A 27,639-nucleotide genomic window follows, 5' to 3' on the forward strand; every position below is an offset into this window, starting at 1 on the left:
CTGATAGGAAACAAGCAGGTCCTACTTTGGGAAGTTTCCTTTAATAGGCTTAGCTGTGTAGGGAGGCTTAGCTGTGTACACATCTGGCCAGACCCTGCAAGGGTAAGGGGTGTGTGTGTGTGTGTGTGTGTGTATTTTGGTAAATGAAAGAAATCTCAGTTTTAAAGACAGATTCAAGTCCCTGTACTGAGTCTCCTTCATAAAATGGACTTTTCTTTTGTAAAAGAAGTCTTCACCCACACTCTGACCTGTGCTGTTATTCTAGTGCTGTGTCTCTGTAACTGGGGCTATCTGCAGGGAACCCCGGGAGAGGGGGGAGGGAGCAGCAAAGAACAGCAGCAGCTCAGCTTGTTCTGGGTGAGAGTGGACAGTATGTAACCGAGAAGCAAAGTGCATGTGGGACTACAACAAGGGGAGGTTAAGTGGGTAGGCCTTGCCTAGCATGAGCAGTTCTGCTGCAGCAGTGGCGGAGTGTCTGAGAGACGGGTATTCTTGGCGGTGCCCAGCACAGAGGGGTCTGTGTCCAGCGAATCAGACATCTTATCACAAATGGCATCTACCAGGCGCTCAAAGGCTTGCCTCACGCTGATGTTCTCCTTGGCACTGGCTTCAAAGAAGTCAAACCCTAGGGAAGAGCAGAGAGACAGGTACAGATTTTTTCCCCCATTTTTTCAACTAAAACTTTGTTCTGTGCTCCCAGCAGAACACACTGGCTGAATATAGCCAGGGCTCAGAAGTGAAGCATGAAGACTTAATTCTATGCATAGGGGATTCTGCTTCCAAGACCCAGTTTTAGAGCTAGACAAGATTCTGGCTCTGCCACTACCCAGCTTTTTAACCTTAAGCAATCCTGCTCTCTTTATAAATCAATTCCCTGATTTTGTAAATAGGGACAACTTTACCTGCTTCTTAGAGTTATTTTAAGTACTGAGCAAGTTAATGAATGTCCGGAAGAAGGAGTTCATTAGGTTGTTACAAAGAAGAATAAATATATAAATATGGGGCTGGGGATATAGCCTAGTGGCAAGAGTGCCTGCTTCGGATACACGAGGCCCTAGGTTCGATTCCCCAGCACCACATATACAGAAAACGGCCAGAAGTGGCGCTGTGGCTCAAGTGGCAGAGTGCTAGCCTTGAGCGGGAAGAAGCCAGGAACAGTGCTCAGGCCCTGAGTCCAAGGCCCAGGACTGGCCAAAAAAAAAAAAAAAAAAATATATATATATATATATATATATATATATATATATATAAATATGCGTGCAGACTATATCAGCACTCTCCAAAGCATTTAGCACATCTGCTAATATCATTTCTCTTCATGTAAGACCCTCTCTAATGCAGACATTGTAGTTCAGTGAAGTAAACCTGGCTTGCCTGAAATAAGTAAAAGCACTGGTATGGGAAACCTAGATTTGGGGTTATTTGTTACTTGAGCTGAGGATGGAACCCAGGGCCCTGTGCCTGCTAGACAAGCACTCTACCACTAAGGTACATACCCAACGTAGACTTTTTTTTTTTTTTTTTTGCCAGTCCTGGGCCTTGGACTCAGGGCCTGACCACTGTCCCTGGCTTCTCTTTGCTCAAGGCTAGCACTCTGCCACTTGAGCAACAGCACCACTTCTGGCCGTTTTCTATATATGTGGTGCTGGGGAATCGAACTCAGGGCTTCATGTATGGGAAGCAAGCACTCTTGCCACTAGGCCATATTCCCAGCCTCAACGTGGACTTTTTGATAAGAGATTTTCCTCTTTCTCCTGCTTCACTCTTACCCCCAGCCTGGCCAGTCTAGCCTGGGCTCTGGAAGACAGGTACCTTAAGAGTCACAGTAGATGAGCAGAGCCTTACCTGACCTTTCTACATGCAAAGACACTGGCTCGCTCCACTCAATGGGGTTCGTCATCCCTAAAGTCCATTGAAATGAACCCATACATCTTCTTTCCCCTCTCTCTCCCCACCAAAAAAAACCAACAAAATGACCAAGATAGATGGCACCTGAGGGATGCCACAATCTATTTTATCTCTCCAGATCTTTATGTCACTGTGAACAAGTTGGTTGTCCTCAAAGACACAAAACCCTTTCTCATTCAAAGTTGCTTCCCAGCTGAGAAATCTCCAACAGCCTGGAAGCATCCTTGGAAGTATAAACTGCTCTACCATGTCCTTGCCACTACCTACTGCCCCTTCTTCCTTCACTCCCTTCCTTCCTGTGTAATCTTCATTTCTCTTCAAAAGCCTCGTGTGTGTGTGTGTGTGTGTGTGTGTGTGTGTGTGTGTGTGTGTGTATTCACAAGTGCCTGTTCTGGAGCTTGAAGTCAGGGTCTGTGCATTGTCCATGAGCTTTTGTATTCAAGGCTAGTACTCTAGCACTTGAGCCACAGTTCCACTTCCAGCTTTTTGGTGGTTAATTGGAGATAAGTCTCATGGACCTTTCTGCCCCAGAAGGCTTCTAACCACACTCCTCAGATCCCAGCCTCCTGAGTAATTAGGATTTCAGGAATGAATCACCAATGCCTGGCTAAGGCTCTCTTTTTTCATTTTCCATTTATCTTTTCTCATTTTCCCTTAGGTTTCTTACACTTTCTCCTCGGGATCCTTAATATCAATTGAGTATCTACAATATCATCTTACTTAATCCTTAAAACAGCTTATTGCATAAATATTCTCATCTCCAATTTACAAAGGAGAAAAATGAAAGCTCTGAGGGACTGTGTAACTCACATAGGTCACGTGGCTGTATTAGTGGGAAGTAAGCTTGGTCCTGGGATGTTCAGGTCTGAAGTCCATACCAGGCCTGCTGCTAAACTCTTTCTCTTTCTTCTAATCATACGCTTTTCTTCTTTGACAAGTCTATTTACTTCTTATCTGACTACCAGTGACTGAACTGGCACCACCACATTGCACCTGTCCGAATTACTTAACCTCTCTGATTCTTAGACTCCTCGTTTGTCAGTAGGAATAACAGTATCTTCACAGTTGGGAGCATTGAGTGAGACAATAGAAAAATTGCTGTACAGAAGCCACCAGTCATAACAGGTTTTTCTGTTCTACTTTCATCTTGTTTCTCTCACTCTACCACCCCCCTCTTTTATTTCTCAGTCTCCCACACAGTAGACGGACTCTTCTCCCTATTATTTCATCATTTAGAGAGGCCTGAAGCCCCAGGTACAATCAAGACTCTTCTTCCCCTGCCTTTCCCAGCTTGAAGATTCTCACAGCTCCTGCCAGCCCACCTCCAACTGACAGCCTCTCCTGTGGCCTGTTTCCTGACCTGAGAAAGGCAAACTGCAAAAGTCCTCATTAATTCTAGGCATGTGATGAAGGAGGCAGCTGGTGGCTCATTATCCTCAAACCTTAGAAACCTAGCCTGCTTTGGTGTATATAGCTTTCCCTTAATGAATGTCACAAAAGTTGACTCCTTGGTCTTTGGCTTATGGTAAGTATAGAGGAATATATTGCTCACCTACAAAAGGGTAAACAGGTAAAACAGTAAATAATCAACCATCAGTTAGATGAAATAGATACAGGCCAAAGCCAGGAGCACAAATCCAAATCAGAAATTGGTACTGAGGGAAGGATGTACTACATTATACAGGTGGGAATTCATCGTACAGGTAGGAATCAACCTGGATTTGAATATAGTCTTTTTTAATTACTAGCTTTGCGTATTGCCTATTCACTTTCCACCACTTCCTCATCCTGTAGAATGTAATGAACATTACCTGTCTCATAGGGTGGAAATGAAAAGTAAATGCACAACTTCTTTGCCTCTCCATTATCTCCTAACACCTTTGGGAAACTCAGTTTTTCTTCATCATTTGGTATGAATAAACTAAGTTTTTTTATTGTTAAATATTAACATTGCTCCAGGACTTGGGGAGACTAAATCTAGTTGTGAAGATTCAGTAAGATTATCAATCTTGCATATCTACATAGTTCTTAACAGTTTACAAATGTGATTTAAAAAATTCTATGAGGGAGGTAGGATAAGGCAGAGCCTATTGCGTGTGACTTACAGATAGGAAAATCAAGGCTCAGAGATGAGGTACAAACCAAGATGTCTACCTCTTATGCTTCCTTGTCTGTCTCAAATGGAATAGTAATGGAACAGGCTATAACAATGTAGCCCAGTTGGAGGAACCAGAGAGCCTATAGGGATACAGGAGGAGATGAGAGTAGCAGTAGATGATAGGAGAAAGCATCTTTCTGAAGTTAGTTCTACCATCTTCTTGGTATTAGAACTGAAGCATCTTCTTGATGTTTGAATTTAGCAAAACTCTTTCACTAACTACTCATTCTGAAGGACTTTCTTTCCTTCTTTTTGTTGGTCATGGGGCTTGAACTTAGGGCCTGGGCGCTGTTACAGAGCTTTTTTGCTCAAGGCTAGTGCTTACCAGATTGAGCCACAGCGTCACTTCTGATTTTCTGGGAGTTACTGGAGATAAAGAGTCTCATGGACTTTCCTGTCAGGGCTGACCTTGAACCTCGATCCTCAGATCTTAGCCTCCTGAGTAGTTAGAATTACAGGAGTGAGCCACCAGCACCCAACCTTCTGAAGGACTTTCTTTGACATGGATCTTCATTTCCCTTTGGGCTTCTCTCTGCAATAGCACTTGTTAGTCCCTATACTAGGAGTCTTTTTGACTGGGTGCTGCCTGAACAGAGTCTAGGCCTGACACCTGGCACCAGTTGAGGAGAAGGTGGTTGGTGAATGATGGTTGAATGAAGGAGGTAGAGGACATGGTTGGGATGAAGACAGTGAGAAGTTATGAAAGTTCAGCTTAGGCATGGCAGACAATGACATTTGAGTCTCTTAGACATATTGATAACATTAGCGTGACAAGTGCTGAAACAATAGGAAGCTAAGGATTGACAAGGCATAGAAAATGCACCTACCAATGGTCAGAAAGGGTTCCTTGAAGAAGCAGTTCTTATGCACATACAAGACACAGACATGTGACTGTGAGTGTATGTTTGAACAAATGCATGGGTAGCACACCTGATGGGGACAGCTTTGGTATTATGCTAGAAGGACCATAGCAGTTAGAAAATCCAGAAAAGAAAATCCAGAAAAGAAAATCCAGAGTGAAAAGAAATCCATTTACCACAGATGAGTTAGTAGGGGACCAAACCTGGAGAGCTCAAAAATTATCCCAAAGAGAAATCTATATCCTCCCAAAGGCACCCCAAGTATGAAAACTCTGAATCAAGTTACTAGCTCATGAGTCTAATCAACTCAGAGATCTCTTTTGCTTAGAATAACCCCTGAATGTACCTTCACCCAATTACTGTCAGACGACTGGACAGCCCTTCATTAGTAAGCCCAGGTGGTAACCTTTCTCTCAGGTTCATTAATAAGGAGCTCAGGCATGAGGCCAGGGAGATGACAACCAATTAAGCAGAGTAGCCATCCCCCACCTGTCCCTTCTTCCTAATTGGCTTCAGAACAATGGGATTTCTGCTGTCATTAGTGGATGGAGCCCAGTTCTTAACTTAAGCTAAGATGTTCCTTCATTCTCCAAAATGATCATTTACCTATTCTGCCTAAAGGCAGCTGCTACTGATCTACAGGCTGTGTCCTCACTGCCTGCTTCTGAACTTGATTTCAGATTCTATTTGGAAACTTTCAACCAGTTAAGCTTACTTCTCCACTATCATTACAGCCTTTGCCATCCTACTTTAACAACTCCATCGTGTATCAATCTTCAACTCATACCGCTCTGGTCACTGACAACTTTCTACCCTAGGTTTATTCTCATTCTAAGGTACTCTGAGTATCATGTGAACAATCTGCCCAACCCTGTAGCCTGTTTCTAAACCATCTACTCTCCAGGAACCTCCCGATCCATTTTGTTTCAGCTATGCCCTTCCTTACAGCTTGAACTATTTTGACTTGAGTTTATGTCATTAGAACTGAAAGTGGGGAAAATGAGGGAGGGGGTAACAAGTTGGACAAGAAATGTACTCACTACCTTATGTATGGAACTTTAACTCCTCTGTACATCACCTTGACAATTAAATTTTTACAAAAGAACTGAAAGTAGGGGCTGGAGCTGTGGCTCAAGTGGTAGAACACTTGCCTTGCAAGTATAAAACCCTGAATTCAGTACTGCCCCAAGAAAACCCTGAAGGATGGGGCTGGGGATATGGCCTAGTGGCAAGAGTGCTTGCCCCGTATACCTGAGACCCTGGGTTCAATTCCCCAGCACCACATATATAGAAAATAGCCAGAAGTGGCGCTGTGACTCAAGTGGCAGAGTGCTAGCCTTGAGCAAAAAGAAGCCAGGGACAGTGCTCAGGCCCTGAGTCCAAGCCCCAGGACTGGCCAAAATAAATAAATAAATAAATAAATAAATAAAACAAAAAACCAAAAAACCCTGAAAAACCCTTGTATTAGTAGCTTTTGAATCCTATAACAAAATACACAACACAAACTAATGATAAAGAAAACAGGTTTATTTGGTTCACAGGTCAGGAGGTTCAAAGTGTAGAGCATACAGCATAACACTGTGGTGAAGGCTGCCCCTTAGCCTTATCATCTCATGGCCAGTAGCAATGGCAAGAGCAAGATTACATCTTGAATCAAGAAACAGAGAAAGCTTGGTGGGGACAGAGTTGCTATTTTTATAACAACCATCTTAAGAAGACTCAAAGGACATCCCAAGAATTAAGTTCAGAATAGCATTCTCCAATGAATCTAAGGCCACCTCACTAGGGTCTACCTCTTTTATCTTATTACTTATTTATTTTTGGTATTGGGGACTGAACTTGAACTCAGAGCTTTATCAGGCAGGATCTACCATAGAAGCATAATCTCCAGCCCTAGGCTCTACCTCTTTAAGGTTCCATTACCTCCCAATATTATCACCCTGAGACAAACCTTTCAACCACCATGAGCCCCCAGAGACACTCAAGCCACACCTAAGCCACAGCAATACTGTGGACTCTGGACTCTGGACTCTGTTTACTTCTCCAGCTTCATATTTTTGTCTCATACTATGCCTGGCTCACACTATGTTCCAGAAACATCAATATGTTGTCATTTTGTGCTTTTGCTCATGCTATTCCTCTCTAGCTCCTATACCCAATCATATTTATTACTAAACTATGGAATTTTTTTCAGGCAAAAAGATGGATTTGTTGGGGAAGCAAAAAGTATACTGACCAGCCAGGGTCACGGCCCAGACTCGGGAGCTGGGACCGCACGCCCCGAGTAAACCATGATCCTAGACAGCACTCTCTTTCTCATCTCCACTCAATCTCCCCAACTCAGAACATATAATGTACCTCACCCACCCCACCCCCGGTACTCCAGTGGTACTTTGCATAATTCACTCAAATTCTAACCAAGAAAATGGAAACTACTCTTAGCATTTATATCAGATTGGTTATATAAGTGATAGAAGAATTGAAAAGCCAGACAAAATAGAGGAAACCAGAGATTTATCATTAGGAGAAACTAGCATTACTAGAGGCAAAGGGTGCTGGAACTGGGGGAGCATGAAGTCAAATAAGAGGAGTACCCCCCCCCCGAATCTATTTCTTGATTTAATTTGTGGAAGAAGTTAGTATCTTTGACAATATAATGTGTTAATAAATATCTAATTTTCATCTTTGTAGATTTCATTTTAAGCCTACATTAAGAATGTTATTTTGGGCTGGGGATATAGCCTAGTGGCAAGAGTGCCTGCCTTGGATACACGAGGCCCTAGGTTCGATTCCCCAGCACCACATATACAGAAAACGGCCAGAAGTGGCGCTGTGGCTCAAGTGGCAGAGTGCTAGCCTTGAGCGGGAAGAAGCCAGGGACAGTGCTCAGGCCCTGAGTCCAAGGCCCAGGACTGGCCAAAAATAAATAAATAAATAAAAATAAGAATGTTATTTTGCTTCAAAAAAAATAAATAAAAGGAGTAGCCCTCACTCAAGTAGTCAGCCAGAATGTGGGGAGGAGGATGTCCAGGATTCTCCCTTTCCTTCATCTTCAACCATTTGCCCCTTGGCTAAACTCAAGCAGAAACCACAGTCACAAGAGTTTGGAAAACCATCTGCAAAAGTCAATCCCCTCTTTGGGATAGGAGGGTAAGTGGGAGATTTGCAGAAGGATGAAGAATAAAGGAGACATATGAAGAAGGCTAAGGACTGACACAGCCATCTACTCAAGAAAATTTTAGTTTTTTTCCTTAAAATTTTGTTTCCTTGGTCAAAAAGAATGTTTTTTGGCAGTCCTGGGGGCTTGAACTCAGAGCCTGGGCTCTGTCTGTCCCTGAGGCTCTCTGTGCTCATGGCTAGTACTCTACCACTTGAGCCACAGTACCACTTCCAGCTTTTTCTCACAGACTTTCCTGCCTAGGCTGGCTTTGAGCTGTGATCCTCAGATCTCAGCTTTCTGAATAGCTTGTATTACAGGCATGAGCCCGATTACTCATTGCCCTCCCTTTAAGGGACTTTTACATCTCCATCTATTGCCAACTGGCTTGCAGTGCCTCCTATGGGAGGAGAGACTAGATGTCCCACTCTTTCAACCTCGGGTTATGTGACTTGCTTTGGTTAAAAGTGAAGCTTTCCAATCCCAAGAAAGCTTTAAAACTACACTTTAACTCATATTTTATTCTGGTTCCCAGAGTAAAAAGACACAAGACTTAAAACTGTCTTATAATGTAAACAAGAATGACTCTTTAGTGGGAAACTCATTCAGATGATGCATTCAATATAATCAAGAGCAATCTCACCAATATCACTGAGGGTGAGAATCTGAAGAAAAACTATGGCACGCTTTGGGGGGAAATATTATTGTATGATATAATGAGAACATTAAGATTCTGAATGCAAACCTGAGCTTGCCACCAATTACTTACATAGCTTTAGAAAAGTTAAATTATCTTAAAGTGCAAAAACAGACACAATGTCTGCCACAGCTCATGAGTAGCCTGGACTCAGCTTCATCAGCAGAAGCACTGATTTATTGCATTGATGATAACAGGGCTACAGAAGCTGAGCTACTATCACCAGCTAGGAGAACATGAGAAAGGCAAAGAGAAATGTTATGTAGCACTGTTGTGTATTAAAGTCATTGTTAGTTACTATCAATGCCAGTGAGGTCTTTGTTTCTTTGCCCTTAGGCTCAATGATGCAAGGTTTCTATAGTTCTACAGTTTATCTCAACCTCATTTATTAAGCACTTAAAATAAGCAAAACAAAATACAAGAGTCTGTGGGGTCTGAATTAGGTGAATTGAAATAAATTATGTGAACTGAAATGGAATCAGAGTAGAACAGATCTAAATACACCTTCCCACTCAACTAATGCAACCTCCTTATTTTACAGATAGGCAAACTGAAACCAAGAGATAGAAAACAAGATGCCCACTGTAGTGGCAGCCACAGGATAAAACCTCCAATCTCTTAATTCCTAGTCTAGGAGTATTTTTCCCACTACACCATGCTGGTATGGTGTTTCAAAACCACTCACCTTCCCTTGTATACAGAAGCACATTTCCTCTTTATTAGACTCCCTAGGTTCTGACCAGACACATCACGAAGGGACAGAAGCCCTTTTCTGAGGGGCATGGAGGCAAAGACCCCAAACCATCATGTTTTCTGAAACAAGGGTACTTGAAACTTCTAGATGCTTCTGAAGATTTTTATTTATTTATTTATTTATTTATTTATTTATTTATTTATTTATTTATTTATTTTGCCAGTCCTGGGCCTTGGACTCAGGGCCTGAGCACTGTCCCTGGCTTGGCTCAAGGCTAGCACTCTGCCACTTGAGTCACAGCGCCACTTCTGGCCATTTTCTGTATATGTGGTGCTGGGGAATCGAACACAGGGCTTCAAGTATATGAGGCAAGCCCAGTGCCTCAGCAATTTTAAGACCTTACCTGAGGATTTTCATCACTTTAACAAGTAGTTGTTGCTGACAATGTCAGAATTCTTGTCTGAGTGAGCTTAGAAAACCTAAAAGAAAGGGAATCCTGGGCTAAGAATGTGTCTTAGCGGTAGAGTGCTTGCCTACCATGCATGAAGGCCTGGGTTCAATTCCTCAGCACTACATAAACAGAAAAAGCCAGAAGTGGTGCTATGATTCAAAAGGTAGAGTACTAGCCTTGGGAAAAAAGAAGTCAGGGACAGTGCTCAGCCCCTGAGTCCAAGCCCCAGGACTGGACAAAAACAAAACAAAACGAAAGAAAGGGAGTCCTTAGGAAGAACACCATAAAGCAGAGAAAGATGCTACTGAACTGGCAAGCAGACCACGGAAACATTACTCGGTGTAGCAGAAGGACAGGCACTGGTGTGGAGTAAGGAAGGCTGAACTTCCTTCCTTACACTTCCCAGATCTGATTGTGTCCTTGAAAAATTCTTCATGTAGTGTGCAGAATTATACATGATTCAGCTCTTGCCTACCTCCTCTTGGTTATTTAGTCCTTGTGGCTTGGCCTTCTTTTTTTTTTTCTTATTTATTTATTTATTTATTTAGGCCAGTCCTGGGCCATGAACTCAGGGCCTGAGCACTGTCCCTGGCTTCTTTTTGCTCAAGGCTAGCACTCTGCCACTTGAGCCACAGCGCCACCTCTGGCCTTTTCTATATATGTGGTGCTGGGGAATCGAACCCAGGGCCTCATGTATAGGAGGCAAGCACTCTTGCCACTAGGCCATAGTCCCAGCCCTGGCTTGGCCTTCTTTCAAGCTCATAAATGTGACAAGCTCTAAACTACATTATTCCATCAACTCTCAATGTGAAAAACTCCTCTCCCCCAACTCTTACCCTATGCCTGGGTAACTTTTTCTCACCCTTTACTTCTCAGCTTAAGTGTTACTTCTTTCTGAAGATGCTCACTCTCAACTTTCCTTCATGCTCTTCATGGCACATGTAGTGAATATCTGCCCACTATTTTTTCCTTCTGGAAAATGCTAGTTTAAAGGGTTATTATGGATTCTAAATTATAATATTTGTATCTTCCAGCCACTAAGATGGGCATGTGAATCACAAATGATCAATCATAGTCTTCTCTGAGATTGAAATACAGTGGTCAGGGAAATAGGTCTTTTCTCATAGTGCAGGAACTATGAATCTAGAGCAGTCATAGACTGTCTTACATGGGTGGCAGAATCTGCTTATAGAAGAAGGCCTTGGGAATATGTCAAGCTGATAAATGTACATTGAATCCTAGAACTAGTAGACATCCCAGTTAATAAATGCTATTTTTAAAAGAAAAGCTAGTTTGATTTAGTATTTTATCAAAATAACAATTCTTAAACAGAATATATTACAATTAACAGCTTGATTGAAATATAATTCACATAGCACATTATTAACCCATTTGTACATTTTTTATTTATTATATTATTTGCTTTATGTCTCCTGCTTTATTACTTCCATGACAGTAAGGATTACTGTTCACCGTTAATTACATCCTAAGTGCTAAAACATACCCTATCTCAGAGTATATGTGCAATAAATATTTTGCAATGAGTATGTAAAAAGTATTAATGTATAAAGTATCTTCTACCCAGTGCTAAAAGCTTGGGATGAAACAAATCAGACATATTCTCTGTTCTTAGGGACTACAAAGAGAGATAATTGTGCAAATAGGTAGGTTCTGATAAGCCATAGAGGGCTGGGATGTAGTTCAGTGGCAAAGCGCTTGCCTAGCAAGTGCAACGTCCTGGGTTAGGTCCCCAGTACCAAAAAAGAAAAGACAAAAAGCCAGTTGATGAGCTGATAAGCCATACAGGAAGTTGTATAGGACAAGATGTGTTACCCAACTCTGACCAATTTATTAAGGCCTTCTTCAAGGGCCTCCTTAATTCCTGAACTAAGAATTAATCTCACTTCAATTATGTGCTAGTGGCTCATGCCTGTAATCCTAGTTACTCGGGAAGCTGAGCTCTGAGGATCTTGATTAGAAGCAAGCCCACTCAAGAAAGTTCATGAGACTTATCTCCAATTAACCACCAAAAACCCACACATGAAGTTGTGGCTCAAGTGGTAGAGGGCTAGCCTTGAGCAAAAAAGCTCAGGAACAATACCCAGGCCCAGAGTTCAAGTCTCAGTACTGGCAGACACACACAAAAAAGCACTAAAAGGTAGTATTTTAGTCTAACCCTTGAAGGTGTCAAACTTTCTTTCATTAAAATTTTCTCATTTTTTAATTGTTGTACTATGATGATGTTTTAAATTTACTTATTTTTTGGTAGTACTGGGGTTTAAACTTAGTGCCTCATGCTTGTTTGGCCACTATTCTACCAGTTGAGCCACACTTTTAACCCTTTTTTTTTTTTTTTACCTTATCTTAATTTTCAAATAGAGACTTGTACTTTTTTCCAGAGCCAGATTAAGAAAATAATCCTTCTACTCCCTCTTCCTACTAAATAGTTGAGATTATAGGTGTGTGCCACCACACCTGATCCCCTATACTCAGTTATTTTAAAATAAGATACCTCCCACTTTGTAGAAGGAACTGATAGAAAAAAATGGTGTTCATAAGTTTAACATTTATAGATACATTCAATATAACAAAATACATAACTATCATAAATGAAGTACCTAAAGTCACAAGTATAAGACTACAGACACATCATACAAACATAAAACAACACACATTGAGTATATGAGTAAATAACACACAATCACAATATGTCCAATGTCACAAATACAAAAACACCCACTCATTCCACTTCCATGTGCACATGCAGACGTGTTATTCACATACCCAGCTGCTCTGCAAGGAGTCGGCCCTTCTCAGTGGGGACAACCCTCTCTTCCTCCATATCACACTTGTTCCCCACCAGAATAACCTGAGCATTGTCCCAGGAGTAGGTCTTGATCTGAGTAGCCCTAAGAAGAGACAGAGATAAGTGTGTTAATCATGCTGCTATGTACTGAATGTCATGTCCTCCTGACCAACTGCGTATGTTGAAGCCTAAATCCCAATATGAAGTCATTTGAAGATAGAACTTTTCAGAGGTGACTATGTCATGAGGATAGAGGCACTAGCATCCTTCTAAGAAGAGGAGACTAAAACTCTATCTATTTATCTATCTCCTCACCAAATAATAACAGAACAAGAAAGCAGCTGTCCTCAAACACTGATTCTGCTGGTGACCTGAGCTCAGACTTCTCAGCCTCCAGAACTGTGAGAAATCAATGTCAGTCATATAATCAATCCAGGATATGGTATTCTTGTTATAATAGCTCACACTAACTAATATATATACCCTCCTGTGTCAGAGAGAAGAAACTTGAAAATTTAAAGAAACAATCTCTTCCCCAAGTCTAGCAATACCCAAGTTATTGCCAATTAATTCAGCTAAGGGATTGTCATATATATACACACTTGCACTCACTGGCTGTCACACATGCTGGCCCTTGAACTGTCACTGCAAAAAATTTCACCCACTTCTTTGGCGATTTATGTCTGAAGATCTCCTCACTGAGTAGAGGGCTCTTTCCAATGTATGTATCTGACCATGATGTAAAAAAGTCTTCTCTGGAGCTGGGAATGTGGCCTAGTGCTAGAGTGCGTGCCTCGCATACCTGAAGCCTATGGTTTGATTCCTCAGCACCACATATATAGAAAAAGCCAGAAGTGGTGCTGTGGCTCAAGTGGTAGAGTGCTAGCCTTGAGCAAAAAGAAGCCAGGGACAGTGCTTAGGCCCTGGGTTCAAGGTCCAGGACTGGCAAAAAACAAAACAAAACAAAACAGAAAAAGTCTTCTCTGGACTCTGACTACCCATATGACAAAGTATATTCATATCCTGTCTTTCCAGCCTCATCAAGCTTCATCTTGCTCCATAAGCCTTTTTTTTTCTTTTCTAGAAATAATTTTCTTGTTATTAAGGTGTTGTACAGACAGGCTACCATTTCATAAGTCAGGTAATGAGTATGTATCCTTTCTTTCTTCTTTTTTTTTTTTTTTTTGGACAATGTCATCCCTTCCTTTACTTTCTCCCAGTTTCCTAATTTTTTTTCACTCATCCCTCATAATGCTCTTCTATGGCTGTGCCTTTGCCCATACTGGAAATCCCTGCCTCACAACTACTTTATCCTCCAAGGCCTAGTGCTGTTCCCATAATTCCTTGTAGATGCCTCCTCAGGATTCCTGAAGCCCCACTGGTCTCTACTTCCTCCTCTGTGACTCATAAACATCCACTGAGGCCTTCAGACCATGATTCCTTATAGAAACTAAAATACCAACAGTTGTTTCCTTCATATAGGATTATTATTAACTTCAAAAACTACCTTCTAGCCCAGTGCTGGTGGCTCATGCCTATCATCCTAGCTACTCAGGGGGCTGAGAACTGAGGGTGTTGGTGCAAAGCCAACCCCAGGCAAGAACGTCCATGAGAGTCTTCTCTCCAAGTAACTACCAGAAAACCAGATGGGGCGCTGTGGCCCAAGTAGTAAAGTGGTAGTCTTGAGCTGAAATGACAACATCAAGGCCCAGAGTGACCAAAAAAAAAAAAAGCCCCACAACTGACAAAACAAAAGCAAAAACAAAAAACAAAAACCTCCCAGGACTGGGAATGTGGCTCAGTGGTAGAGTGCTTGCCTAGCATACCTGAAGCCCTGGGTTCGATTCCCTCAGCACCACATAAACAGAAAAAGCTGGAAGCGGGCACTGGGGCTCAAGAGGTAGAGTGCTAGCCTTGAGCAAAAAGAAGCCAGGGACAGTGCTCAGGTCCTGAGTTCAAGCACCAGGACTGGCAAAAAAAAATGTACTCTTTACCTGACATGTAACTATAACTACTCTGTATATCATCTTCATAATAACAACAAAAATATTTTTAAAATACCTTCCAAATGCCTTTACTTCTCTCTCTTATTTTTTTTTTTTTTGCCAGTCCTGGTGCTTGAACTCAGGGCCTGAACACTGTCCCTGGCTTCTTGTTTTGTTCAAGGCTAGCACTCTACCACAGCACCACTTCTGGGTTTTTTCTATATATGTGTGCTGAGGAACCAAACCCAGGGTTTCATATATGCAAAGCAAGCACTCTACCATTAGGCCATATTCCCTGCCCGCTTCTCAATTTTATTTTTATGTAGCAGATAATACTTCTGTAATCAGAAGCACAATTTTTTTTTTTTGCCAGTCCTGGGCCTTGAACTCAGAGCCTGAGCACTGTCCCTGGCTTCCTTTTGCTCGAGGCTAGCACTCTGCCACTTGAGCCATAGCGCCACTTCTGGCCATTTTCTATATCTATCTATCTATCTATCTATCTATCTATCTATCTATCTATCTATCTATCTATCTATCTATCTATCTATATATGGTGCTGAGGAATCGAATCTAGGGCTTCATGTAATACGAAGCAAGCACTCTTGCCACTCGGCCATATTCCCAGCCCTAGAAGCATGATTTTAAGAGGGAGAATAAAATATAATCCTAACATATAGGCGCACCTTTTTGTTGAGAAAGCCAACTACTCCATCAGGGGTAAACAATCATTTTCCCTTTGGGTCTTCTACACCTGCATCATGGCACCTTTTATACTTGAACACATTCATCTCTTTCCTTGAGGGCAAACGCAGACCTATTGTCTTTGGAATGACAGCATCAGCATAGCACAGATAGATATGGGTAAATGTTTAGTGAATGAATGAATTGGTTCAGTGAATTGCTAATATGAAGCAGATCTTGAATCTGGTCCTGACACCAGCATATCTAACTGAATCCTGCCTGCAATTGTATCTATTACTGACCTTGCTCCTAAAACCGTTCTGGGATTTGAACTTTTAGGGCCTGGGTGCTCTCTCTGGGCTTTTATGCTCTAGGCTATCATTCTACCACTTGAGTCCAAGCTCCATTTCTAGCTTTTTAGTAGTTAATTGGAGATACGAGTTTCCTGAGCTTTCCTGCCCAGGCTGGCTTAAAATTGTCTTCCTCAGATCTCAGTCTTTTTTTTTTTTTTTTTTTTTGGCCAGTCCTGGGCCTTGGACTCAGGGCCTGAGCACTGTCCCTGGCTTCTTCCCGCTCAAGGCTAGCACTCTGCCACTTGAGCCACAGCGCCGCTTCTGGCCGTTTTCTGTATATGTGGTGCTGGGGAATCGAACCTAGGGCCTCGTGTATCCGAGGCAGGCACTCTTGCCACTAGGCTATATCCCCAGCCCCAGATCTCAGTCTTTTGAATGTAGTATACTGGCCACCCTGGTGGGACTTGAATCCACGACAATAAAGTCACCAGCACTCAGTCAATCAGGCTATGAGTCTGTATTCAGCTGTGTAGTATCTGTCCCTTACCATTGTGACGGTGAAGGACGGCATTGAGCTTCAGTAGGGTTGGGTTTTTAAGGGCAAAAATCACATGTACCACACACAGGTGGTCAAAGCAAGTTAAAAACAAGTTAAGCAAGCTGTTTACAAAAGCGGAATTTTGTGGTTAGGCTAACAAAATATTAACTCAACTTTTAGCATTTTTACCATGCTTCCCAGATCAGTATAATTACTCTCCAGTAATGTTGCAGTTTTCCTTTTAGTCACAAAGCAAAGGTCATTACATTGAAGCTGCTATTTCCCATTCAAGCTAACACATAGTTACAGAAGCAGAGGTAGCAGGTTAGCAGAAAAACCACATTCTACATTCTCCTATTGTTCGGTTTTCCATAAGGGCTTGGGCGACATTTACCAGAACATGTTCCTGTTATCCAGCCAAAGTTTGCCCTTCCCCAGGCCCACTATTCTGCCTAAGCCTGCCATTTTTAGGGACTCAAAAAGGGGTTCCCCTATACCTTTCATTTGTTCTCACATTGAGTAGCCGGGATTACAGGCATGAGCCACTGGCCCTCAGCTTAGAAGTCATTTTCTTTTCTTTTTTTGCCAGCCCTGGGCCTTACACCTTACACTCAGGGCCTAAGCACTGTCCCTGGCTTCTTTTTGCTCAAGGCTAGCACTCTACCACTTGAGCCACAGCATCACCCCTGGCTTTTTCTATATATGTTGTGCTAAGGAATCAAACCCAGGGCTTCACGTATACGAGGCAAGCACTCTACCACTACGCCATATTCCCAGCCCAGAAGTCATTTTCTTAAAGGATGGAATTCATTCAATCATCTTTTGCTATAGGCTCATAAAGAGTCAGTCAGGCCTATTCTGAGCACTTGAGTTTGGATGGCAGGTGACAGTTAGGCTGAGACCAAATGACAGAGGCAGAACTCAAAGGTCAAGCTTGAGAGGAATGGACACTGAATCTTCAGGCACAAGGCAAGAAACTACAGCCAACTCTCCCTATCTCTCCATGCTACTTCTTTTCAGCTTCCTCCTACTCAATCTTCATGCAGTTTTCAAATTAGCAACAAGCTCAGGTTATTCTTAGAGAAATCATCACCAGGTGTTAAAGTCACTGTGTCTCTGCAGAAGAATGAACAGTCACTAAAGGAGAAAAGGAAAGGGGTCACAGCCAACAGAGAATGAGCAGTGTGGAAACAAAGAGCAAATCACTTCCAGAGAGGTGTAATATTTCTAAAACATAAAATCTAGTCGATTCCCAATTCAAATACTATCATTAACCTATGGGATAAAATCCAACATTTTACCCCAACACACAAAACCCTCCATAACCTATCTACCTTCTCATATTTTTGCACATATGTGTTTTTCTGGAAGATTTTTATCCCTTTATCCCTCAAGCTATTTCCTGTTTGTTTCACAAAATGCAGCACATATGCCATCAACCTCAGGTTACCTACCTCGATTCTCTACACTAGATCAGAGCTTTCCCCTTTGTACTCATAATCTTAATATCTCTCTTCAAGGCTGTGCCTGTTAGATGATATTTCCACCATCTGCTTGCTGATATGACTTCTAATCTGAAAATTCCTTGCTATATCAAGAGCCATATCTGATTCATCTGGGTTCCCTAACACATAACACTATGACCTAGGACATAATAGGTTTTCATGAACAGTTTTACACATGAACAACTGAATGAATGTGTTTCATACCAGTCCTGGACAGCATTAAAGGACTCCTCGTTGGTGATGTCATACATCAGAATGAAGCCCATGGCCCCCCGGTAATAGGCTGTGGTGATAGTCCGGTACCGTTCCTGCCCAGCTGTGTCCTGGGTGGAATAAAAAGGAAGAGTCAACCTCTGGTTTGCTTCTCAAAAGGTCCTTATAACAATTAAGTAAATATCCATGGCACATTTGGGGTGTATTTATTATTTATATTGTAATGTGCTATGATTAGAATAAAATGTTTTTAATTCTCATAGAAATTACTAAGAAAATTAAAATCCCAGTGGGAAAATGGGCAAGAGGCATGAACAATTCATAGAAGAACTATAAATGGAAGATTATTATACTAAAAAGCAAGAGCCTTAACCAGTGCTAGAGGCACATACCTGTAATCCTAGCTGCTCAAGAAGTAGAGATTGGGAGGCTGAGATCCTAGGACAGCCCAGACAAAAATGTAAGTCCCCTATCTTAGTCGACAGTGAGATGCAGTAGCATGTGCCTGTCAACCTAGTTATTATGTGAAGTGTAACCAAGTGGAGCATGACCAGGCTAGCCCAGGCTTGCAAGGGAAGGTGGGGGGGGGGGAGCCCAAAAGGTATAATGTGTGGCTCACACTGTAATCCTAGCTACTCAGGAAGCTGAGATTTGAAGATCATGGTTCAAAGCCAGCCTAGGAAAGAAAGTCTGTGAAACTCTTATCTCCACAGAACTACCTTTGCCTTCAGCAAAAGAAGCTCAAGGAGAGTACCCAGGCCCTGAGTTCACACCCAGGAGCTGGAATTACAAAAAAAAATACACACACACACACACACACACACAGTGTGTGGATAGCAGGTGTAAAGCCCTGAGATGAACTCCCAGTACCACATTAAAACAAAAAAAAAGTTAGCATTATTTTAAAAATAAATCCCATTGTAAATGAGAATTCAGTGAGATGTTCAACCTCACATCTTGTTTATTGGAGTGGGACTTGGTTCCATCATTCTGTAAATCAGTTTGGAAGTCTCAAGAGCATTAAAAGTGTTTGGACCACTGAGCCCAGAAATATTCCTCCTAAATATTTTTTTTTGCTATAAAATAATAAGCTGGGTGCTTGTGGCTCATACCTGTAATTCTACCTACTTGGGAGGCTGAGATCTGAGGATTGAGGTTCAAAACCTGCCTGGACAGAAGAGTCTGTAAAACTTGTACCTCTGACCAGGAAAGGAGCTAAACTGGAGGTATGGTTCAAGGAGTAGCACACCAGCTGCAAACAAAAACAGCTGACAGAGAGTATGAAGCACTGAGTCCACATGTCCTAGGACCAGCACAAAAAAAGAATCAAATATTTATGAACAAAAGTGTTTCATAGCTTGATTTAGACAGTGAGAACGTATCATTAATTTATATATTCAACAAAAAAAAGAATGGTTAAAAGAAAGACTTTTGTATATGAGTTAATATAAGTAAGAATATTTATGACATGTGACAGTGCTTATATGTGTGATATAATATCAGTATTGAAAAAATATATACCTAAGAAGAAAAGCACTGAAAAACAAAAGATTAGTACTGTTTGAAAGAAGGACAAAAATTACTGGAAGTTTAACTTTTCTTCATACATTTTTACTTTCTTTGCAATGAGCATGTATTATTCTTATATAAAGAAAAATAAGCTGGGGATACAGCCTAGTGGCAAGAGTGCCTGCCTCAGATACACGAGGCCTTAGGTTCGATTCCCCAGCACCACATATACAGAAAACGGCCAGAAGCGGCGCTGTGGCTCAAGTGGCAGAGTGCTAGCCTTGAGCGGGAAGAAGCCAGGGACAGTGCTCAGGCCCTGAGTCCAAGGCCCAGGACTGGCCAAAAAAAAAAAAAAAAAAAAAAGAAACCAGCTGCAAACCATCTGGTCTCGGACTTTTGGGCTGGGAATATGGCCTAGTGGCAAGAGTGCTTGCCTCGTATACATGAGGCCCTGGGTTCGATTCCTCAGCACCACATATACAGAAAATGGCCAGAAGTGGCGCTGTGGCTCAAGTGGCAGAGTGCTAGCCTTGAGCAAAAAAGAAGCCAGGGACAGCGTTCAGGCCCTGAGTTCACGGCCTAGGACTGGCCAAAAAAAAAAAAAAAAAAAGAAAAATAAAACATTTTCATCTTCCTGAAACAATCATGATCTTAAGCAGTTCATAACCTTGCTGGAAAGGCCAAGATGTAAGCAAGCAAAGATAAGACCAAAGACAAGCTAAACATTATTGAAGAACACTGTGATGCTTTACAATGTCATGTGCAGGATCATCCAATCTCTGTGTCATGAGTTTTAGAATCAATGATGCTGCTGTTGCTATTGCTGCTGCTGATGCTGCTGCTTCTTTCTCCTTCTCCTTCTTCTTCTTCTGTCCTAGTACTGGAGCTTGAACTCAGGACTTGAGCACTGTCCCTTAGCCTTTTAGCTCAAATCTAGTGCTTTACCACTCGAGCCACAGCTCCACATTTGGCTCTTTGGCGGTTAATGGAAGATAACAGTCTCATGCATTTGCCTGTCAAGGCTGGCTTTGAACTACGGTCCTCAGATCTCAGCTCCTAAGTAGCTAGGATTACAGACATGAGCTACCATTGCCTAGTTAGAATATGTGATTCTTGAATACATAGAGAGCATTTCCTCAAGCATTATCTCATTTACATTTTATGAAATAACAAAATTAGTCAGCTACCATAGGCTCATGCCTAAAATCCTAGCTACTCTGGATGAAGATTGTGATTCAAAGCCAGCCCAGTCAGGAAAGTCCATGAGACCAAAAGGCCAGAAGTAGGGCTATGGCTCAAGTGGTAAAGCACTAGTCTTGAGCAAAAAAGCACAGGGACAGTGTCTAGGCCCTGAGTTCAAACCCCAGTACTGGAAAATAAATAAATAAGTTTATTTAAACAGTGGTAGAACATATGCTCAGCATGCCTAAGGACCTAAGGTTCAAAGCCCTGTACAAATTTTCTGTAAAATAAAGTTTGCTTTTTAAAGTGGAGCCTTGAATCTAGAACTTCTTGGTTCTTCAATCAATGGAAGACTGATTATAGCTCAATCAATGAAAGACTAATTTTTCCATATGCACTTACTGAATAGAGTCTATAGTGATTGTTTTTAATAATGAGAAAAGTAACAATTACAAAGTGCTATTATTTGTACATACATTCCATCCTTTCTCCAGAAGCTTTAGAAAAACCCTATAGAGCATATGTTGCTTTTCTTGTTTGACAGATGAAGAAATTGAAGTTCAGAGAGATTGCCCAATAAGTGTTAAAAACTGAGGTTAAAATCATATCTATCTGATGCTTACACTCATAATATGCTGTCTTAGCCAAGAACCATGCTTTGTGTGATATAAAAGCAGCAAAGTGCCAACCTGTTTGTCAGGTAGTAGCATTGCAGAGGTGACTAAGACATACCACTGAACTGGAAATGAGCAATATGAAACAGTATGTCATCAGAACCAGAGAAGTGGTAGAAAATGGTGGAAAGCCAGAGAAAATATGTCACATAAGTTCAAGTAAGGCAGAAATACAGTGGTATAGGGAAGCTGTCAAAGTAGCAGACTCTTCTGTAACAAGCAATTCCCAAATCTCAGCAACTTGAATAACAAGCTTTTCTTTTTCATTATTGCTACACAGCCATTAAGGGTTGGTAGGGTGCTTGGCTTTGTGTCTTCCTTACTCCAGGATACAGATAGGCAAAGTGGTTAGCAGAGGGACAGAGGGTTCATGAGTCATGTGTTGGCTATTAAAACTTCTACTTTTGGCTGGACATGATGTCTCAAGCCTAGAATCAATCCTAGCTTCTGGAGAGAAAGAAAATGGGTATCACAGTTTGAGACCAGCCTACACAAAAAGACACTCTGGAAACTCCATCTCAACCAGTGACTGGGTGTGGTGATGCACACCTATTATCCCGGTGATAAAGATAGCACAATGGTTGGGCATAGCTGTCATCCTGGAGATATAGGAAATCAGAAGTAGGAAGACTGAAGCCTGGGTTAGCTGGGCAAAAAGAAAGACTTTACCTTGAAAATAACCATTGCAGCTAGGCCCCAGTGGCTCATGCCTGTAATACTAGCTACTCGGGATGCTGAGATCAGAAGATTGTGGTTCAAAGCCAGGCAAAAATGTCCCAAGAGAGTCCATTTCTAAAATGTATTTAAAAGCTGGGTAGAGATACAGTTTAAGTGGTAGAACACCAACTATGAGCAAGTAAGCTGACTGAGGGCAAGGTCCTGAATTTGAGCCAGAGTACTGGCAAGAAGGAGAGGAGAGGACCTGAGAGGAAGGGAGGGGAGAGGGAGGAAATGAAGAAGGGGCTAGAAGCATGGGAAAGTGGTAAAGCACCTGCTTTTACCAAGCATGATTATGGCTCTGAGTTCAGTCCTCTGTATTGCAAAACCTACTTTCTCATAGATAGCATAATGATTGCCACAGTGAGGCCAAAGGAGGATACTCTTAGGTGAGGAACACAAAGTAGCAAAGCCTATGTGCCTCTGATCACATAAAATAATATTTAATGAAATGAGCTCTAGGAAATGGAAATTAGAGGTTTTTATAAATTATTACATTTTTTTGCCAGTCCTGGGGCTTGAACTCGGCCTGAGCACTGTTCCTGGCTTCTTTTTGCTCAAGGCTAGCACTCTGCCACTTGAGCCACAGCACCACTTCTGGCCATTTTCTAGGCTTCATGTATAAGAGATAAGCACTCTTGCCACTAGGCCATATTCCCAGCCCTAAATTTAATTTTTAAAAGTTATTAAGCCTTACTTTCCTTCTCTGAAAAATGCTGATAACAATACCAACACAATACCAAGTAGTAGTGGTATCATTGAAGGATAAAAGATAATGTATAGCTGCGTGCCTGTGGCTCATGCTTGTAATACCAGCTACTCACGAGGCTGACATCTAAAGATTGTGGTTTGAGGCCAACCATGACAGGAAAGACCATGAGACTCTTATCTCCAACTAACAGCACAATGCCAGAAGTAGAGCTGAGGCTATAGTGGCAGAGAGCTAGCCTTGAGCAAAAAAAAACAAAAAACAAAAAACTCAAAGACAGCACCCAGACCCCGTTTAAGCCCTAGGATTGGCACATTTTTTTTTAAAAAAAATGTATAGGGCTGGGAATATAGGCCTAGCCGGTAGAATGCTTGCCTCACATACATGAAGCCCTGGGTTTGATTCCCCAGCACCACATATATAGAAAAAGCCAGAGGGCTGGGAATATGGCCTAGTGGCAAGAGTGCTTGCCTCCTATACATGAAGCTCTCGGTTCGATTCCCCAGCACCACATATATGGAAAACGGCCAGAAGGGGCGCTGTGGCTCAGGTGGCAGAGTGCTAGCCTTGAGCGGGAAGAAGCTAGGGACAGTGCTCAGGCCCTGAGTCCAAGGCCCAGGACTGGCCAAAAAAAAGCCAGAAGTGGTGCTGTGGCTTAAGAGCTAAAGTGCTAGCCTTTGAGCAAAAAGAAGGGACAGTGCTCAGGCCCTGAGTCCAAGCCCTAAAACTGAATGCTTAGCAGAGAAGTGGGCACATGGTAGGTGGTGCTCAATAAAGCTCATCATAGCTACAGCCATTACTGTTGATATTGTCACTATTATTTCACTTAAGCCAAGCAAGCCTGGAAACAGCTACCCAACTCTCAATGCTGAATGGAAAGCAGTCCAGATAATTACTTTTACAATTCCCTCTCTATCTTTTATTTTTAAAAATCACACTGATGAACATTGATTTCTCTTCCACTGATGAGAGTCAGAAATAGAACCAAAGAGGAGACAGGAAGGAGGAATGACTCACTGGCTACTTGAGGAAGAAGATCATGTCATCAAGAACAATTAAGTCACTTCTATGCGCATTCATTGAGCTCTTCCTATGGGCAAAGCATTATGTTGGAGAATGGCCATCAGAGTGAGCAAGCTGCTCTGTCCTTCAGCAGCCCTATGAGTATGGCAGACAAACATGTGGGCAAGCAGGACAGGAGCTATTGTCAACAAAATAAAAGTACTACATGAGCATTGCTATTGCCAGGCACATTGTAATCGCATTTCCCATATTTTAAAATTTCAAAACAGGCATGTTCTTTTCAGTATTGCTATATCTATTTATAGATGAGAACTTACAGCCAGTTTGTGACAAACTGAAAAGCAACCTTGGGTAAGCTGGATTCAAAAGCCTGTGCTCTTTTCATGACACTTAATGTCTCTTATTACATCATCATAAAGCAGGTCAGATTTGAGTCCCCATTCTATAATTGAGGTAAATTACTAAAGTCATGAGTTATAAAAAAGGCAAAGTTTTTTGTTGAGACAGTATTATTGAACAAAATGACTTCCAACTTTCATACTCAAATAATCTTTCTGCCTCAGCCTCCCAATTAGCTGGGACTATGGGTGTGAGCCATCATACCTGATTCACAGTGCTTTTTTTTTTTTTTTTCTGCCAGTCCTGGGGCCTGAACTCAGGGCCTGGGAACTGTCCCTGGCTTCTTTCTGCTCAAGGCTAGCACTCTACCACTTGAGCCACAGTGCCACTTCTGGCTTTTTCTATATATGTGGTGCTGAGGAATCAAACCCAGGGCTTCATGTATACGAAGCAAGCACTCTATCACTAGGCCATCTTCCCAACCCAATAGTGCTTATTCTTGATTATCCTCAACTCATTAGGGCAGGATCTGGCCCATTCTGCAGCTTCCCCATTCAGAAGGTATTCAGAACATGATTAAGAATGTCAGAGATCTACAATCTCCCATCCACCAGAACATAGACTAGAATCACCTGCAAAGTTTAGATGAAATCACATGTGCCTGGCACATAGGCACTCAGCTAATATTTGCCCAACATAGACCCTTCATATCTTTGTGGAACTTCCTTATGATCATACATATCATTCTCATTTGTGCTTCATATTTCTCTTCATGCCATTCTCTCTGCTACATGTGCTCCCACCCACCCCACCCCCACCAATTTTTCCCTTGTCTTGACCATCAGGTTGTTGAATTCTTTTTTTTTTTTGGCCAGTCCTGGGGCTTGGACTCAGGGCCTGAGCACTGTCCCTGGCTTCTTTTTGCTCAAGGCTAGCACTCTGCCACTTGAGCCACAGCGCCACTTCTGGCCATTTTCTGTATATGTGGTGCTGGGGAATCGAACCCAGGGCCTCATGTATATGAGGCAGGCACTCTTGCCACTCGGCCATATCCCCAGCCCTGTTGAATTCTTAAGTTAAAAAGGAAAAGCAAGAGATGGGAGCTGGTGGCTCATGCTTGTAATCCTAGCTACTCTGGCTGAGATTTAAGGATCCCGTTTTGAATCTAGCCCCAGCGGGAAAGTCCATGAAATCCATATCTCTAATAAACTACTACTCAAAAGAAAAAAAAAGCCAAAAGTGGGGCTATGGCTCAAGTGGTAGAACATTAGCCTTGAGCAAAAGAAGCTCAGAAACAGGGCCCAGGCCCTGTTGATATTGTCACTATTATTTCACTTAAGGCAAGCAAGCCTGGAAACACACACACACACAAAAGCAAGAATTGTTTAATCTATAATGACTTCCATTCAGAATAGAAATCCCTTTTACAGCCTATCTACATTGAGTGTGCCAGTGCTGGATACCATCCACCTCTCAAAGTAGCTACTCCACTCACAGACAGTTCTGATTATTAAAACATGTCTTCCTTCTGTTGAGCTGATATGTATTTGATATATATATAGTGTGTGTGTATACATACACACATTATATATTATGTTATATATACTATGATATATGATATGTGTGTGTATATATACATACACACATTATATATTATAGCACATTATATATATTATAATATAATATATCCCCATACTGGGGTTTAAATTCAGGGCCTGTAGCTTATTGGCCAGGCAGTCTACCTCTTGAACCATGCCTTAATGTCTTACTTGAGGTATTTTCTATCCATTGATTCAACTCTGTTCTCTGGAGACACAGAGAATAATTCCAACACTACATTCACATGAAGGCCTTCTAAATATTTAAATCCTGTATTTGTTTAACTCTTCATTTACCTTTCTTTTCCTCTATTTTCTCAGTTAATTCCTAAAGAAACCACGTAAGAGAAGAATGGTATCTCCATTCCACAAAAGGAGCGATGGGGCTTGAAGGCATAAAAGACAGGACTGGTGAAAAAGAGCTCAAATATAAATCAAGTCTTATCTCCACGAGGCCAGCTCTCTTTTCACAAGGATACATGGCTGATGTTTTCAATCACCAGTCATAAGGACCTTGACTATTAGCAGAATGACCAGGACAGTGAAGGGAACCTGAAACCCACAAAAGGAAGACATTTAGCTCTGGGGAAATAGTACTGCTGTCCTCAAATATCTAAAGGACCTAAAGGGTTTTACCTTCTGCTTTTCTTTCAACTTTTCCCTGGGTACTGATTTGATGCCAAGATAGATAAACAGATATAGCACAATATTTGCTCAAAATCTACAGTGTCTGCACCATATATATCTGTATTGAATGTGTGTTATAAAGCAGGAAAGGCTCTTTCTCATAAAGCCTTCCTGTGCTTTTTCCTGAGATGATACTCAGAGATCAGCTTCCTGACCACTCTGACAAAGTCAAATACTCCAATTATATGCTTTCCTGGTACTGTGTAGTTCTTCTTTGTAGCACTCATCCTCACTGTAATTTTCTGTTTATTTGTATAATTATTTGATTAGGGTCTGTCTACCCTGCCAAACTGCAAGTGCCACAAGAACAGGATGTCTGGTTTTGCTTACTATTACATCTCCAGTGTCTGGCACAGCACCTGGCACAGAAGGCTGGAAGCGTCTAACCAATACTTACTGAAAGGATGGATCAATTGGGTGTTCTAACAGAATACTGATTGTCAGATGGATCTTTCTAAAATTTAAATCTTATCATCTCTTGGCGTCTAATACTTTCCCTGTCTTTCCAAAACACATAAATTCTCAGTCATTACACACCCTTCACTAGCTAGCTCAAGCTTCCTTTCCACTCCCCCTCCACCTCCCACCCCACCCCGACCTGGGACTTTAACTCCAGGCTTGGGTACAGTCCCTAAGCTCCTTTTGCTCAAGACTAGCTCTCTACCACTTGAGCCATGGGGCCATTTCCGGCTTTTTCTGTGATTAATTGGAGATAAGAATCTCATGGACTTGCCTGCTTGAGTTGGCTTTGAATCAGGCTGGCGTCAAACCATGATGAGCCACTAGTGCCTAACCCCTTCCATTTCTTTCTGTTTCATTTCTTCACCAAACTAATGAGTTTATTTGGCCTAATTATCTGTGATCTCCAAAGCATGCTGCTCATTTACATCCCTGGGGACCTTTTCATAGTTGCATACCATTTACCACTGTCATTACCCATTTTTACCTGTACTGTCCCTTTCCTTTGATAGTCACATTATTCACAGGTCTTCTCTGAAGTTTTCCTTGAGTTTCTCTTTTTCCCTCCTCCCTACCCAAGTAACTTCTCTCTCTTCCCTTTTTATGGTTTGGCATTATAGAATTTCAAATATCATAATTACAGATACTGGTTGGGCTTTTGTTTGTTTGTTTTGTCAGTTGTGGGCTTGAACTCGGGGCCTGGGTGCCATCCCTGAGCCTCTTTGTGCCTTCTTCCACTTGAGCTACAGTTAATTGTGTTAATTGGAGGTAAGAGTTTCATGGGGACTTTTCTGCC

At 41.9% G+C, this 27,639-nt stretch overlaps 1 protein-coding gene across 1 annotated transcript in view; it reads right to left on the reverse strand.

Moving 5' to 3' along the window:
- Window positions 1-363: 363 nt before the first annotated feature.
- Rab3b (RAB3B, member RAS oncogene family) overlaps window positions 364-27,639 on the reverse strand; it is a 58,993-nt gene continuing 31,717 nt past the window's right edge. The window contains exons 3-5 of the mRNA XM_048349914.1: window positions 17,938-18,056; window positions 12,710-12,834; window positions 364-625 (exon numbers count right to left, since the gene is read on the reverse strand). Coding sequence (XP_048205871.1) covers window positions 438-625; window positions 12,710-12,834; window positions 17,938-18,056 — 432 coding nt within the window. The 3' untranslated portion in view covers window positions 364-437. The remainder of the gene's footprint in view (window positions 626-12,709; window positions 12,835-17,937; window positions 18,057-27,639) is intronic.

Source organism: Perognathus longimembris, chromosome 7, assembly GCF_023159225.1.
Source record: "Perognathus longimembris pacificus isolate PPM17 chromosome 7, ASM2315922v1, whole genome shotgun sequence".
Classification (NCBI taxonomy): Eukaryota; Metazoa; Chordata; class Mammalia; order Rodentia; family Heteromyidae; genus Perognathus; species Perognathus longimembris.